This window comes from Vigna angularis, chromosome 7 (genome assembly GCF_016808095.1).
Source record: "Vigna angularis cultivar LongXiaoDou No.4 chromosome 7, ASM1680809v1, whole genome shotgun sequence".
NCBI lineage: Eukaryota > Viridiplantae > Streptophyta > Magnoliopsida > Fabales > Fabaceae > Vigna > Vigna angularis.
Genome location: NC_068976.1, coordinates 16,259,357 through 16,277,241, shown reverse-complemented (window position 1 = coordinate 16,277,241; position 17,885 = coordinate 16,259,357). Strand labels below are relative to the sequence as shown.

Genomic DNA, 17,885 nt, shown 5'->3' with positions numbered 1-17,885 from the left:
CACAGTTAGAAATGTCAAGTGAAAAGGATTCCTAATCATAAGGTGATAGTATACAAATAAACGTCTGCCAAGATATTTGAGAAGAAGTATCAAGACATGTAGACATATAACAATAAATAAAATTTTCATATGCAATTAGATTGCCAATCTGTCGAAGATCACACTTCCACATATATAAATAAATAAATATCATAACACGTACAATTCATCGTTGTATTAGAAGTAAAAGTTTAAACTAATGCACCTTGGTGCCAGAAGCTCCTCACCATATGAAGGTACGGAGGAGAGTCATTTGTACGGGGCATTATCCTTGCAATCAGGAGCAGAAGTTCAATCAACTAAAAACATAGGAAACAACTTCTCCCCCAAAAATATGAACCAAAGAAGACAATCTACATTAACAAACTCCGGAAAGTAAACACGTACCAATTGCTATCAGGCCAGATTTAACCATAGACAATCAACGAACTGGCACGAGCCCTGTATCACCTGTAAATATTTTCAGTTTTGTCATGACCTATTCCACAGAAGTAGTAGTTAAGTATCTGATTTAAGTTGTTATGCCTTCCTATATTTAGGAGTTGGTTCTGTTTTCTGTGCAGTCTATTTAAAAGGCTTTTACTCGTTTAATAAAAGTGGAGTATTCCTTCCAAACAGTTTCTCTATCATTTTTCATTTCGGCTGTTCATGTAACATCACCAATGACTATTTAAAGACATTCCCACAAGTTGCCTTAGTTCTGTAGGTACCGCGAGTATCTACATCTTCTGTTCTTCATTACAGATATCCCATAACCTGTGTTCTCGAAATGATACTAGCCAAAGAGGATTCATCAGAATTTCCAATTCACGATCAATGATCTCAACAGATATCACTTGAACATTTTCTGGTGACCCTCGTCAAATGTTCTTAGTTGAAGGAGATTGTGGCCATGCAAATATTCGGCAAGTAAATATATGGAATAACCTCAAGGTTCTGTAATGAATTATCGCAGGGAAGCAACGGAACAAAAATGAGACCCAAACCATCCTCACCCAACCATGAATTATGCCGAAAATAAATCACAATTTAAAAACAAGCCATTACTGAAGCTGTTAGAAACAGATAAATTACACATAAAAAAATATACCAAATTGTCAAACCAGAAGGGAAATACAACATCAAATCTTATACTTCTTTCCAAAGAAACCCCATCTCCTGCACAACACATCACATGTTATACACAGCACCAACTAGGAAACAACAGGCGACAGTGCCAGATGGCTTCATGACCAGACACTAGTAACATAATTCCATATTATAGTTCACGCCGCTTTGGGCTCATTAAGTTATCAATGGGTTCAGTTGGTAGAAAGACAATAGAGACTACTATTTCACTTTGAGCTCACTACAAACCTGTTGGTAAAAATAAAAATCACATACAAACTATTTGATACAAAGAACAAGAACAATATAATTTAAATGTACGACATTAACAAATAATCTGGTCTTGTGAGCTTTTTGACAGACAAGAAACTTGACAAAACTTGAAACTTCAATTTCAAATCACCAAGAGGAAGCAATTCTGTCAGCAGCCTAACTCCGCACCTTCCCGCTTCCAAGCGTTAGTTCCAAATCATCCAATGCCACTTCATGAATTTTCTCCCCAACCCAAGGCTTTACCTGTACCCCAAACTCTTCTGAACTCGTCCTCATCTCTTGGATTGAGTTATCAGGCACACGGTGTGGAACCAAAGGTTTAACAAGATTGAAAGTTGGAGAAGCTGGTAACGTAGATGCAGAAGGACCAAATGCTTGGAATTTCATCCACTGGTTAGACTCACAGGTGGAAGTATCAGACTCATCACATTCTGGAATAGTGGCCGGGGTGTAAAGATGACGGTGAGTGGGGCTGGCAGGAGCAGAAGCTGCAAAGAGAGGGTAATTAAAGGAAGCCATGGATTCTTTGGCAATAGACTCCCATGTAGGAATTGGTTTTGGATTTCTTGATGTAGGTGATGAAAGAGGCGGCGTCACAGGGGCACTGTTTGATATCCTCAGAGGAGGAAGAGACAGGGACGCATTGCGAATGTATGGAATGAGGTTTGATACATTATCCTTATCCACATCTAACCGAAACGGGCTTGGGAAAGAGGAGGAAGAAGGACTCACTTGGTATGAAGGAATTGGACTGGGGTACGACGAAGAAAAAGGACTTGGGCTTTGAGAAGAGCAAAAGGGAACGTTTCTCATTGAGTTCCCTGCACCATTGGCCAGAGGTGGCTTGCAACCCTATTCACCCAAAACACACAAAACTACGTTACCATTTCAAATCAATCACCTTAACACAATCAATTTAGAGTCCAGTGAGTGACGAAAAAATTTAATCACATTAACACAAACAATTTAGAGTCTAAAGTAAGCAACTACAATAATCTCAGTAGTTTATGAGAGAACCATCAATTCATATTATATATATCACAGATAATCGCGTTAACAATTTAGACTCTAAAGTGAGTGATACGCTTAAATCTCAGTAATTGACAAGAAATCGTCCATTAATATTCTCCGTAGTTACACAATGTACATTTTTCCATTTACAATTTGGATTATTTACTCCACCTACGAGATAAATCAATCAAGTTAACCCACACCTCGAATATCAAAGTTCACTTCCGTTTTCGGTACATCAACGGGCTGAGATTAATTGCTACTTATCACAACCTATTATTTACGTATCTAATTACGCATTAGAAACAAGGATCAGAAAAAAAAATCCGATAATTAAGTTATCTTCGTTTAACGTTAACTAGACAATGCCTACACTGTCTCGCTTCTGGTTCCTGAGCGCAATGCACAGCATAAACGGAAAGCTAATGCACGGTTTGATCGAAATGCAAAATCAAAAATAAGATCCAGTGACGCTGTAACGGTTCGAAAGTGTGATTTGACTTAATTTATTACCTTACGATAGGTAGTGCCGTCTTCTTCGACGCACCAACCAGCTTCGGCACAAAGCGCTTTGAGAACTTCGTTGTTGTCGCAGTGCTTCGGCAAGTTATAGTTCCCCATAGCTCGAAGTCCAGAGTATATTTTCGCCGCGATCGCTCTTCTCCTCCGTTCTCTCCTTCGGTTATTCTCTCTCTCCCTCCACGACGGCTTTCTCCTACTCGCCGCCGCCGCCGCCGAAGTAGCTCCGTCGGAGGCCATTTTCCGGCGACGGAGACTAGGGTGTGCGCGCTGCAGGCGATTTAAACCCGAGGATAGTGCAACGAAACGGATTCACGAGGATCGCGCTTTTCTCCAATTGTCTTCACTGGATGAGTGGAAGAATTGAAGAATCTGAAAAAGGTAGCAGTAATAATACATATATACGGATACTATTAATTATATTTTATGAGTATTATTATATATTAAAAATTTATTATTTTCATATATTGAAAAAAAAAAATTGATATGATAGGAGACGAGTACCTTTTGTGCTGCAGATGTGTAACATATAATAATTGTGCTGAAGAACAAATGTCTAAAACTAACTTAGTCCAATTCTTAAAAAGAAAAGAAAAAGATATTGAATTAAATTTATTTTAATTTGAGAACAAAATTTGAAACTAATTCAACTGAATATGACTGAAAATAATTAAACTCACTCCATCCCATAAAGAATGAACTTCATTATTTTATTTTAAAAATATGTTAGGGTTACCAATTAGTTTATCTATCCTATTACATAAAAAAATTCTCTTTTGTGTAAATTTTTTTTTTCAATTTTACTTTTTAAGTATTTTTAAATAAAAAATATTATTTTATCAATTTTATGTTAAATTATATATATATATATATATATATATATATATATATATATATATATAAACAGAAAAATAATTAATGAACAATAAATCTTTTAATAAATAGAGTAATTTCTCATATCCTTTATAATTAAAAAGAGAAATGTATCTAAATTGTTCAATGATAACAATCAATAAACAATAGATTGATACACAGAGTTTAGTCTAAAACACTCTTTTTACGAAGATGAACAGAAAGAACAAAAAATAATGAGCATACTCACATATGGATCATCACTTTTTTTAATGTAACTTATGTTAGTTATTTTTTAAGTTTTAATATTTTAATTTGATCCTTTAACAAATTAAAATATTGTTTATGGTGTCTACACAATAATTAATTAAATCAATTTATGAAATTGGCTAATAAAATATAATGACCCTAACATAGATATATATATATATATATTATATACCTAAAGCATATGCATAAGATCTCGTCCATTGATTATATTCGCAGGTAGAACCAAAACAATTTTTATTACAACAATCATAACTGTACTGTAGGATACCTGAAATTACCAACGGTCGACAAGTAACCCGGGCAACCGTTTGTCGAGCCTTCTTACGGTCGTAATGTCACGACCGTAGGTATGTCGAACACATCTTAACGCCAATCGTTAAGACGATCGCATCATAACATTTATATGATGATGTCGACACATTGATGATCGACAAGCAAACAGCAATGCCGCCGCATCATAACATTTGTATGTTGATGTCGACACATTGATGATCGACAAGCAAACAACGATGTCGCGACGTATAACGCTCGCAAGTTTATGTCGATGCACCAGACGATCGACATCTCGCATATTTGTGTCAATACACAAGATGATCGACAAGTAACAAATTAGCGGTTAAGCGTAAACGGTTAGAAATATCAGTCAATGCCACGAATCACGGGAATAACTGATACAATATCAAGCACGATCTAACAGTTACAACTTCCAAGTGGTCAACTTCGATAAACTGACCGGATTTTCAGGTAAACGGTTAACTTTACTGTTTTAAATATGAAAAAGAGGGAGGAAAAAAGCTACGTTTTTCCTTAAGAAAAATTAAGAGAAAATAATATTTCTGCTAGGTCATTTTTGAACTGAAAGGGTTGAAAACATCATTTTCTGCCTTGAGCGTCGGAGTGCATTTGCAGGTACCCAGCCCATTTTCCCCTCAAAGAGCTTGACACAGGAGGAGAGAGATCACAGTAGCTACGTCACAGGAAGAAGCGGTCATCATTCGTTAGGTTCGTATCTCGGTCTCGACATCCGTACTGAAACAATAACCAAACCTGACAGTGATCACTAATGTTGACATAATCAAATGGCATAGATTCATCATGAAACTTGTAGCATGAAAATTACATAAAAGTGACATGTACACATTTATTTATAACTGGTTCTTACTTTATCTCAATGAAATCAATATAATAACCTTAATATACAGAGTATAATGACGGAATAATAAACCATATATTTATTAAACCAAATATGTTTGAAAGACAATGTATACATACATTAAAACAAACATTGAACAAACACACACAAAAGCGACCAACTTCTACTAAACCAAATATTTCTTAAAAATTAAAACACCTATATGAGCAACATGCTTATGAAAGACCTTGGGTGTAAGTCCCTTAGTAAGAGGATCTGTCATCATGGAGTTTGTCTCTAAGTGTTCTATGAAAATTTATCCACTTTGGACCCTTTCTTTAACAACTAGGAACTTTATGGCAATGTGTTTTGACTTGTACGAACTCCTATTGTTGTTAGAATACAATACAATTGATTTGTTGTCATAGCATAACTTGAGTGGTCTTTTGATTCCTTCCATAATACACAACCTTGTGACAAAGTTCTTCAACCATATTTATTGATTTAATGTCTCATAGCATGCTACAAATTTTGCAACCATAGTGGATGAAGTCGTAAGGGTTTGTTTAATGTTAAGAGGTGGACTTTATACCTAACTCAACCTCATACAATCAGTTAGTAGGGTGAGGTTTGCACCCACATATATACTATAAATTGGTCGTATCTCTAGTCGATGTAAGACTTTCAACAACAATCCCCTCCTCACGTCGAGGTATATACATATTGAGAGTGAGACTAGACATTAATGGTTGGTTTTATAGTGACACGATAGCGGATGGAATGATATGCCCAACAAACACAAATCTCACTAGGATAGGCTTTTAACTCATGACTCCTATACCATGTTAAAAAGTATACTTTAAGTCTAACTTAACCCCACAAAACCGACTTGCAAGTGAGGTTTGCACCCACTTATATACTTTAGATTGGCTTTATCTCTAGTCGATGTGAGACTTATAACACACTACCCTCACATCGAGATATATAGATCTTGAACGTGGGACTAAACACTAATGGGTGGTCTAATAGCGGTCCGATAGCAGGTGAAATGATATGTCTAACAAACAACAAATCTCCCTAGGGTAGACTTTAACAATGCCTTTGATACCATGTTAAGATGTGGACTTTAAGCCTAACTCAAACTCACAAAATCGACTTGTAAAGTGAGGTTTGCATCCACATATATACAATAAAATGATTTTATCTTTAGTCGATATGAGACTTCCAACACACACCCCTCATGCCGAGGTATATATGTCTCGAGCGTGGGACTAGACATTGATGGATGGTCCGATCGCAACTCGATAGTGTGTGAAATGATATGCCCAACAAACATGAAATCTTGTTAGGATAGGCTCTAACCCATGACTTTGATACCATGTTATAAAGTAGACTTTAAGTCTAACTCAACCTTACAAAACCGACTTGTAAGGTGATGTTTTCACCCACTTATATACTATAAATTGGTTTTATCTCTAGTTAATGTGTGACTTCCAACATTTATCTCTACGCTAAGAAATCGCGCCACCAACCTGCATGAAAATGTAACCAAAGTGGATCTCAAACTATCTTGGCATCCTGTAAATCTTGAGTTAGGATATATAGTGATTTCTAACTAGTTTGGTCTCTTGTACATAAGCATATAATCCTTTGTTCTCTATAAATAAATTTTTTTGCTACTTTCCAATAATCCATTCTTGGATTGCTTAAATATCACTTAAAACCCCAACTATGTATGTTATACCCGGATACGTGCATACTTGGACATACATCAAACTCTACTATTGAAGCATTGGAAATATTCTACATTTCCTTTTGGGCATTGATTAAGACTGAACTTCTCTCCCTTAACAACTGAAGTATCTCCTACTTTACAATCCTGCATACTAAACCTTTTAAGCACCTTATCGATATGATTTCTTTGTGATAATCCTAGAATACCTCGAGATTAATCTCGGCGAATCTAAATTCCTAATACAAAAGAGGCGACACCAAGATCTTTCATTTCAAAATTTCTAGATAGAAATCTTTTGGTTTTGTACAACATGTCTATATTGTTGGTAGCAAGCAGTATGTCATCAACATACAAGACCAAGAAGATATAGTCGCTCCCATTGAATTTGTGATATAGACAATCATCAACAACATTCATCTTGAAACCAAATGAGACAATCACTTGGTGAAATTTGTGGTACCTTTGACAATGCCTGTTTTAGTCCATAAATGGCTTTTGTCAATTTGCAAACCATATTCTTTAGGTCGTTTGACACAAAGTTTTCTGGTTGTACCATATAAATTGTCTTGTCAATTTGCCACTGAGAAATGTCGTCTTAACATCCATTTATTTAAGCTTTAAATCATAATATGCAACAAGAGTCGTGATTTTTCTAAAAGAGTCTTTTGATGAAACTAGAGAGATATTCTCTTTAAAATCAATCCATTCATTTTGAGTACAACCTTTTGCTACAAGACGAGCTATATACCTCTCCACATTACCTTTAAAATCCCTCTTGATATTAACTATCCACTTACAACGAATGGATTTCACACCTTCTGGTAATGGGACAAGTTCCCAAACCTTATTATCCAGCATGGACTTATACTCGTCATTCATTATTTCAATCCATTTTTCTGAATTAGGATCTTGCATAGCTTGACGGACGAAGACATGATCATCTTTCATCATAATTTTCCTCATTTTTTTGGAGAAATGCCACATAATCATTTGAAATGACACTTCTCCTTTCTCTCGTGGATTTCCACAACCATATTGACTCATGAAGCACATGATTTTGAGGATCTTGAATTTGTTCTTGTAGAGATTCAGAACATAAAGATGTTGAATTTGCTACCTTAAAAACAACTATATGAATCAGGTCTGGAATTGTTACCGATTCTTTCTTAAAGATAAAGTTTCTTACCTTATTTTTCCTTTCAAACTCAATATCCTCGAAGAACGTGGTAGTTCTTGTCTCAAAAATATTCTTTGTTTTGAGATAATAAAACTTAGTCTCTAAATATCACAGAATAACCAACAAAAAAAGTTACTCAATGTTTGAAAGTCCAATTTCTTTTTATAGGCTTGTAAAACCTTGCTTCAGTTGGATATCTCCACACACACAAGTTTTTAGACTCTGATTTCGCCCAATCCAAAATAGCTCAATCCAAAACAACATTAATTTTATTCTTTTTTATCATGTGTTTTCGGTACTAGGTATATTTATAATTCAGAGTTACTACATAAGATTCTCTGTTTTATAACATTGAATTTTATGAATTGAGATTTTAAAATTAATCTCATCCGATGTATATTGTAAATTTATAATTTAAGTTGCTTGCTTTTTTAGTAAATTGACTTCTAAATCCTTCTCCAATAACTAATATTTAATCTTTCAAAGGACTGATACATATTTTTTCTTGTTTATTCTACAAATAAAATACATTGTCTTCTCTTATTCAGAAAATTTGAAAAAAAAAAACATGAAAACAATTTGTTTTTGCATGTTTAATCACGTCATGTTTATTTATTCAAATTAAAAATGTATGTTTTAGTCATTATCAATTTTATTTATAATTTACACATTTACATATGAAACTAACTCTTGAGTTAGGAGATTCATTTCAATTAAAAAGTTTTGAATTTTATGTTGAAAGAAAATGTAATTTAATTAGTTGTTTGTTATTAATTCTTTTAAATTCTGACTTTTCTTGTTTTCGTTGTATAATTGTTGAGAAAAGTGTATTTCAATATATTAGATATCCTTAACACAACTTTTTAACATGAAAACAAAATTTAATGTACACTATTTTATAATATATTCTTAATATATTTGTATGTAATAATTTCTGCCTTTTATACCAGTTTCAAAGAGAGAACACATTTTTCAACCGTGAGATGTATCCAAGGGTCAGAAATGCTGCCGGAGAGAGACTGGGAGGAATATTCTTGTGGTAAGAGTCGCATCTGTGACTGTGAGGTCGACGTCTGTGCGTTGCAGGATTTAGGGTGAGATAAGAAATTGACGTTTGAGATCTTTCGGAGAGTGAGCGATGCGACGCGTGGGCGCGTCGCGTTCCATGTGGACTGCTTTCTCTGATAAGCTAATTATTAATGGGAGTGGGACCCATAGCTGAAGATCATCAATGATTCAAAACGCAATGATTCAGAACGCAATGATTCATCTGTGTGAGAAAAATGAACAATCACATTTCAATCCCAAAGGTATTGTAGAATTATTTATTCTTTCAACTTGAAAAAAAAAACAAATGAAACTGCTTTTTTTTTCTTTACATTTAAGAATATTATAAAATTAAATCAATAATTTATATTATAAGGATGAGTTATAACAAATTCGTGTTTAGAAAATAAACATTAGAGTCATTCCTTTTACAATTAATAAAATAATAATAATTAAAATATTAAATTTCAATTAATCGAACTATTATACGTAATATATTTTTTTTAAGACGTGAATGTTGTAAGTATCTATTTTTTAAAAAATCCATCAATAAATATATTCTCTAAGAAGAAAATTCTTCATTTATTGTATATTTTTATTTTTTCTATATATTTCATTTTTTTCCATATTTTTCAAAATTGGTATTGTCATTCATCTCATTAGTATTGAACTACACAATTAAAAAGACATTAAAGACTATACGAAGAAGTTTCTATATAAGTAAGTTTTTTTTGTTTTGTTTTAAATTAATTTTATATTTCTTTTCTTCTTTTTTTAGTACATTCTTTCTGCGTTTTTCTTTTCTATTTTCTTCAGTTTTTCTCTCTCAGACCTTTATTTCTTTCTCACTCCTACTATTATTGTCATTTAGACAATCTACTAAAATTCTTCTAAAATATGTTAGTTTGCAGAGGTTTTTATAACTAGAAAATAACCTCCACTATAAGAAAGTTGTTTTGTAGTGGTCAGTATTTGTTAAATCATCTTATTAGATAACATATTAATTATATTCTTGATTTTGAGAAATTTCATCTAAATGTCTTTTGAATTAGGATAATAATTTTCGATAGAGATAGAATTTTTATGTAAATTTTGTTGTTTAAAAAAAAGACAAATTTAATATATATTACTAGAATAGATAATATTATAAGTTAGGATAGTAATGCTCGATAAAAGTAGAAGTTTTATGTTATTTTTATTGTTTAAAAGACATATTTCGTTACACTTTATAACCCAATATCATTTACTTATTAAATATTTACAATTCTTAATTTATTTTAAAATATTACTAGCATTTTTTAAGAGCCAACGAACACCTTACATATCTTGCTTAAAAAATAATTTGTAACGCTCCGACAACTTCCAGGAAATATTGAGTGTCTCCACACATTAACACAAGACTTTCCAATGTTTTGTCCTTACTCGCACACTTTCTGAAAAAACTTTCCAGAAAGTCACTCATCCCTAAATTACTCAGCTATCCTTCAACTGTATAGTCTCATACCTATACAGTTTCTAGATACCTCTCATTCTGGTATATGTTCGATTCATCCATGTGTCCCTTTCACTAGAAACCTACTAGAAGTCGCTCATTGTTTTTGCCCCTTATACTTCGTGTCTCTTGCATCGACAATCACTTCCTACCCTTGTCAGTGACCGAGTGTCACAAGTATATTGTTATTTGATTGAAAATAGATATTATGTTGTAAAATTTTGATGACCCTTCAAAGTGTGGTCATCGTTTTGGACTAAAAACGGCGAAAAGGTTTTCTTTTATCTTCTTTCTTTTTGGAAGTGTTTGGAACTTTTTCTTTTTCCATATTCTCTTTAGTGGGTCAAAGATTGAACCTAAAAAAGATATGTTATGTTGACGTGTGGGGGATAGGATAAATATAATGTCATTTTTGTAAGTTGATTATATATTTGAATTGATATTTTTGACAAAGTTTATAAAACTTTGACTAGCTTTTTGAGTAATTAAAATATAAATCAATACAATACTTAAGCTTGATGATACATTTAGTGTGATATTAATTTTGAGATGATTGATATTAAACTCTTTTATTCGAACTCGTGCAATAATGATTTACTGTATAATCATGATAATACTGTCATTTATGAGCGATATGTGAGTCTATATCATTAACTCCATATCACCCATACAAATAATAAATTATGTATTTTTACCAATTGAAACATGATATTAAGAACAAATGAATTTCTCTTAATAGTACTATATTCGGGGTATTTTCTCAATTTATACCATTGCTTTCAAGAGTTTAAAAAATAGATAAGTCAAATTTCAAGTGTCATAAAATAAACGTATTGTTTTGCTACTCAAATAGTACTTCTCAACTTTCTTCTTACTAGCGAAAAAAATCTTGAGAAATTCAAATCTTAAACTAATTACTTGGTGATAATAGAGGATAAAATAAATATAAAAATATTAAAAACACTTCATTGTCCTCTAATTTATAGAGATCATATTGTTTCTTACGTTGAAGATTAAGCTTGTGTTTGAATTGGAGGATGAAACTCAAAAAATGAAAATGGATCTAAAGAGAAATGAAGGTAAAAATAAAATTGTTTGGATTAAGAAATTTTAAGTATTGAAACTTCCACCTTTATTTGAGGGTAATAAATTGTAAATGAAGTTTTGGAACAATATTTAAGCATGTGTACTGGTCTTATTTTCCTACATTTTTTAACAAATCATGGATCATAACTTAAACAACAAGAGGTTGATAGTTGAACCATTTAAGAAGAACAAACCCTATAAGAGAAGGAATAAACAAAAAGTAATTATTACTCAAAAGGGTTATAAAAAAAATCCATTATAAGTAAGTGAAGAATTTTGTCATTCTTATCACTATACCACTTACAAGAATTCTGACAATTCCTAAAAGAATTTAATTCTCAGGAAAACTTGATTATATTCATCAACGACAAAAATGACACTTTATATTCTTATATTAGACTATTAGTGATAGATTTAAGTTTATTTCTATATTTATATCTACAGATCTTTAAGCCGATTTAATAATGGACACTGATGAAATCAACACCAATAATATATATATATATATATATATATATATATATATATATATATATATATATATATATATATATATATATATATATATATATATATATATTTGTTAGTCTTACTTTTTACTTAATGATCATATTAAACATTATAACATTGTTATAAACGAACAATATATTAAATACATGATAAAAGAAAACTAAGCTATTATGCTTTATTTTTAATTAATTATTAACTATTTTATTGTAATAAGTAATTTATGTAATATTTAAATTATGTTATGAATGTATCGAACTGAGTAAGTTTAAGAACCAAACTATTTTTACAAAATTTGTCTGAAAGATGATACAGTACGGAAATCGCTTTCGGTGGATTTTCCTTTTGCATTATTAAAAATTTAAATCAATACGGGAATACAAAATTATTTTTAAGTTAAGCTGGAACCAACAACAGACACACAAATGGGTAAAGAACCTCCAACACATGATAATTCCTCAGACCATTCAATCATAAAAGATTTGGACAAAAAAGAAATCTAATCATAAAAGATTTCAGCAACAAAAAAAAAATCAAATCGTAAAATATCAGTTAAAGTAATACACACAAAAGATGTAAGAAGTTTGCCACAAGATACAATAATTTAATGCATTGTTAGAAATTCCTTCTTCTATATAATTTGTTTCCTACAACAAAACTCTGGTTTAATTCTTGCAAACAGATATTTGACAAAAAAAACAACAAAAACAACAACAATAATAATAATAATATTAATAATAATAATAATTACCTATCCAAGAAATTAGAAGTCACTGCCAATGTTTAAAGGCACCATCTGACAGTCGAAGCAAAGCTTCAGTATATTTTGGTTTCTTCCCTTGCTAAGAAACCAAAGTTACTCATGCACAGAGAAGAAAATGAATAAAGTAGGGCAGAGAAATGGACACTGGAAAATTCATAAATGACAAGAGATCACCAAGCACGGAATCTCTTTTCTGAAGAATCATTGATGCACCTTTCTGACAAAGGATTTATTTCGAAGAAATTTCTTAAAAAAACTTTTAAAAAGTAAAATGAAAAAAAAAAAAAAATTTCTCTTCGAAGTTAAAATTAGCATATATTTTAATTAAAAATCCAATTTGATTAAAGTTAATGAAAAATCATTCAAATGAAGTAAGCAAAAAAATAATTTAATTTATAAAATAAGTTTTTTTTCTCTCTTGAGTCTCACCTAACAAACCCAGAATCTTGAAAGCTAATTGGTTCATTTGCGCAGGCAATCCATCCAGCCACAATTTCTCTAGCAAATTATACATGAGAAGGTTCGCACATGGAATGAGATTGAGTATTAAGTGAATGAGATTGCCTATCAAGACATAAAAATAATTGAAATTGAGTATTAAGTTTTATATGTAACCATTTCCTGGAATGAGATTGCCAATCTGTACGAGATCAGTCTTCCATAAATGACAACAAAAAAATATTATATCAAGTAAGATGCACACCTTTGGATTAGGAGTTAATAGTTTAAACCAATGCATCTCGGAGCCAAAGGATCTTCATTATTAAAAAATATAAGGGAGAGTCGTTGCACACTACCGTTGCAATCAATATTATAAGTTTAAATCACTGATAAACAAAGAAAAACAATTCCTTGCGGGAAAAGATGAGTCAATGCAAACACAGGAAAGGAAACACATACCAATTATCATCACGGTAAATTTAACAAGACAGTCGATGAACTGGCACAGGCTGCGTCATCACCCATGAGTGTTTAAAGAGATTCCGACAGTTGCCATAGTTTATAGGTACCATGAGGATCTACATCTTCTGTTCTTCGTTGCAGACATCCAATAGGTTCTGCTCTGCATATGATACTAGCCAAAAAGGATTCGCAGGTTCCAATTCAAGATCAATGATCTCAACATATATAACTTGAACAACATTTTCCGGTGTATCCTCCTCATCAAATGTGCTTTGTTGCAGGAAAGTAAGGCCAATCGAAATATTTGGCTATTATACACCCTCAAGGGCTAGGAACTAGGCTGCAAAGGAAGAAAGACCCAACCAAAAAAGATCCAAACTACCAACACATCCCGAATCACCGTAAATTATATGATAATAAAATAAAACTTAAAAGTAACAAATAAATAACCCAAGACTACATTAGGAACATTCTGAATTGAAAAATCAGAAGGAGAATATTACAGCAAACCCAAGGCACATTAATGGAACTTTGCCTTTCTTTCCAAAGACATCTCCTGCACAACTCATCACATATTATACAATCCGCTAACCAGGGAACAACACCCCAAAGTACCACATGACTTCATTAGTATAGACTAGTGTCAATTCCATATTGAATACCATAGTTCATGCCGCTTTGAGCTCATGAACTTATCAAAGGGGTCAATAAGGTAGAAGGACGATAGAGCCAATTGTTGACTTTGCACTAACTACAAAACCTGTCGGCAAAAATAAAAATAACATACAAACTATTTGATACAAAGAACAACAAGAACATAAAGAAGAACAACAAAATTTAAATGTAACATTACAAATAAGCAGGTCTTGTGAGCTTTTGACAGACAATAAACTTGATAAAACCTGAAATTTCAATTTCAAATCACCCACAGCACCTAACACTTAGCACATAGGCTTGATGAGCCTTTTTGAACAATAGCTGATTTAACCACGAAGGGAGGAGGTGAAATTCTCATTTCTACATTTTACCCAAGCCATGGATGGAAGGAGATCATTTTCTCCATAAAATGCCCACAGCATCAGATAAATCCAGTTCCCAATAATAACTCCAGTCTCTTCCCGATAAACTGCTTTCACCAACGACTCTGGATGAGGTAGCTATTAACTCCATCTCTAACACCAGGTTGAGCAATAACCAACCAGCAAAAAACTCCTGTGATCTCATTTTCACTTAACCCATATGAGATAATTCTGCTAGCAGCCTAACTCCGCACCTTCCCGCTTCCAAGAGTGAGTTCCAAATCATCCAATGCCACTTCATGAATTCTTTCACCAACCCAAGGCATTACCTGTACTCCAATCTCTTCTGAACTCGTCCTCATCTCTTGGATTGAGTTATCAGGCACACCGGGAGGAACCACAGGTTTAACAAGATTGAAGGTTGGAGAAGTTGGAAACACAGATGCAGAAGGAGCAAATGCTTGAAATTTCACCCACTGGCTAGATTCACAGGTGGAAGTATCAGACTCGTCACACTCTGGAATAGTGGCAGGGGTGTAAAGGTGACGGTGCGTGGGGCTAGCAGGAGCAGAAGCTGCAAAGAGAGGGTAGTTGAAGGAGGTCATAGATTCTTTGGCAATGGACTCCCATGTAGGAATTGGTTTTGGATTTCTTGACGTAGGTGATGACAGAGGCGGCGTCACAGGGGCACTGTTTGATATCCTCAGAGGAGGAAGAGACAGAGAGGCATTGCGAATGTATGGAATGAGGTTTGATACATTGTCCTTATCCACATCTAACCGAAACGGGCTTGGGAAAGAGGAGGAAGAAGGACTCACTTGGTATGAAGGAATTGGGCTGGGATGCGACGAAGAAAACGGACTTGGATTCTGTGAAGAAGAAAAGAGAATGTTTCTCATGGAGATCCCTGCACCATTGGCCAGAGGTGGTTTGGAACCCTGTTCACCCAAAACACAAACTACGTTATCATTGCAAATCAATCTCATTAACACCAACAATTAAGAGTTTGCAGAGTGAAGAGAAAATCATAAGTTCATATCATTCTGTCACAAATTGTTCAGATTAACACCAACAACTTAGTGTTCAAAGTGAGAAACTCTACAAGTCTAAGCTGTTGATGACAAAATCACATTGACACCGGGTGTGTATGAAATCGAAGCAGAAATAAATTTATTTCAATAATATTTAGAATAAGTTTTTTTAAAATTACCGAAAAATGATTTTAACTTAAAGATAATTAATTTTCTCTGGGAGCTATCACTTGTTACATAAGAGGAAAGCATTTATAGGGGTGAATTACATTTGAAAAAATTATTATAAATAACAAGTTTTCATAATTATAAAAATAAATTATTTTTATCTTAAAATAATAAGTTATTCTTCAGATAAAAAGAAACATTTTACAAGTTTCAACTATTTTTCCAACATCATGACAGAGATTGCAAAGAATATTTTTCATCTGAAATAAATTAAAATAGATATAAATAATAAGAAACTAAAGTGAACAAAACTCCAGTAATCTCAGGAGATGAAAAAAATCATACATTAATATCTGTGCACACACAATTCATTTTTTTTCCATTCACAATTAAGATTATCTACTGCTAATTCCAACATCTTACACACAACTAGAGCATCAAAGTTCGATCAGTTTTAGTACATCAACAAGCAGAGACTTATCACTCCTTATAAAATTTTCCGCATTTACGCAGTAGTATTAAGGATCAGAACATCCGACAGTTAAGTTAGAAATCTCCGTTTAACCAGAACGATAAGTAATTGTACTTCGTCGCTTCCACTTCTTGATTACAAATTCGCAATGCAGCATGGACGGAAATTTAAACGATCGTTTGATTGAGATTCAAAAGTAAGATCCGGTAACGCTGTAACAGGTAAAATGTACGTGATTGGTTTCGATTTGAATTATTACCTTGCGATATGTGGTTCCGTCTTCTTCGACGCACCAACCAGCTTCTGCACAAAGCGCTTTGAGAACTTCGTTGTTGTCACAGTGCTTCGGCAAGTTATAGTTCCCCTGAGCTCGAAGTCCAGAGTATATTTTCGCCGCGATCGCTCGTCGCCTTCGTTCTCTCCTACGGTTATTCTCTCTCTCCCTCCACGACGGCTTTCTCCTACTCGCCGCCGCCGCCGCCGCAGCCGAAGTAGCTCCGTCGGATGTCATTTTCCGGCGATGGTGACTAGCGTTTGCGCGTCGCAGGGTATTTAAACCCGATTGGAGTGTAACGTAACGAGTTCACGAGTCACGAGGATCGCGCTTTTCTCCAATTGTCTTCGCTGGATGCGTGAAAGAACGAAGAATCTGATAAAGATAATTTCAGGCGGGGAAAATGTTCCAGTGCGGAAAAGGCTCAGTGAAGATTGTGGGTTCGATGTGCGAGCTTTGTTAGATTTAATATTTGATGAGAGATTGAACGGTTGGGATTGTTCGGCGCTGCCGATGGTTGTGAAGTGGGCCCGAGCGGAATCAGCGATGTGACGCGTGGACGTATTGCATTCCATGTGGACTGCTTTCTCTGATAAGCTAATTATTAATGGGAGTGGGACCCACAACTGAAGATCATCAATGATTCAAAACACAATGATTCATCTGTGTAAGAAAAATAAGGAATTATATTTAAATCCAAATGTATTATTACAATTCTTTATTTTTTAACTTGAAAAAAAAAGCAAATCAAACTCTTTTTGTTTTGTTTTATTGCATTTAAGAATATTATAAAATTAAATCAATAATTGATATTAAAAGGATAAGTGCATGTACTTACTACTAACACCAACTACTATTATTGTATTACTTTAGCTTTAAAAACTGATAAAACTATGCGTAAATTAATTAAAGATATTGTAAATGTATATCAATAACATTTAATTATATTAATTTCAGACTAAAAATATTTTTCAACTATTCTTTTGTTCAATAATTACCTTGAGGAGT

General features: G+C 33.3%; 2 protein-coding genes across 2 annotated transcripts; both read right to left on the bottom strand.

Moving 5' to 3' along the window:
* Window positions 1–1,149: 1,149 nt before the first annotated feature.
* LOC108331452 (protein BRASSINAZOLE-RESISTANT 1) lies at window positions 1,150–3,328 on the bottom strand. Its single transcript, XM_017566141.2, has 2 exons — window positions 2,944–3,328; window positions 1,150–2,271 (listed from the first exon to the last, which is right to left on the bottom strand). Exons 1-2 carry the CDS (start codon window positions 3,187–3,189, stop codon window positions 1,576–1,578), a joined length of 942 nt encoding a protein of 313 aa, XP_017421630.1. The 5' UTR covers window positions 3,190–3,328; the 3' UTR covers window positions 1,150–1,575.
* Window positions 3,329–14,637: 11,309 nt separating this feature from the next.
* On the bottom strand, window positions 14,638–17,250 carry LOC108323836 (protein BRASSINAZOLE-RESISTANT 2). Its single transcript, XM_017556611.2, has 2 exons — window positions 16,863–17,250; window positions 14,638–15,870 (listed from the first exon to the last, which is right to left on the bottom strand). The coding sequence occupies exons 1-2, from the start codon at window positions 17,112–17,114 to the stop codon at window positions 15,175–15,177; spliced, it is 948 nt and encodes a 315-aa protein (XP_017412100.1). The 5' UTR covers window positions 17,115–17,250; the 3' UTR covers window positions 14,638–15,174.
* Between the last annotated feature and the right edge of the window lie 635 nt (window positions 17,251–17,885).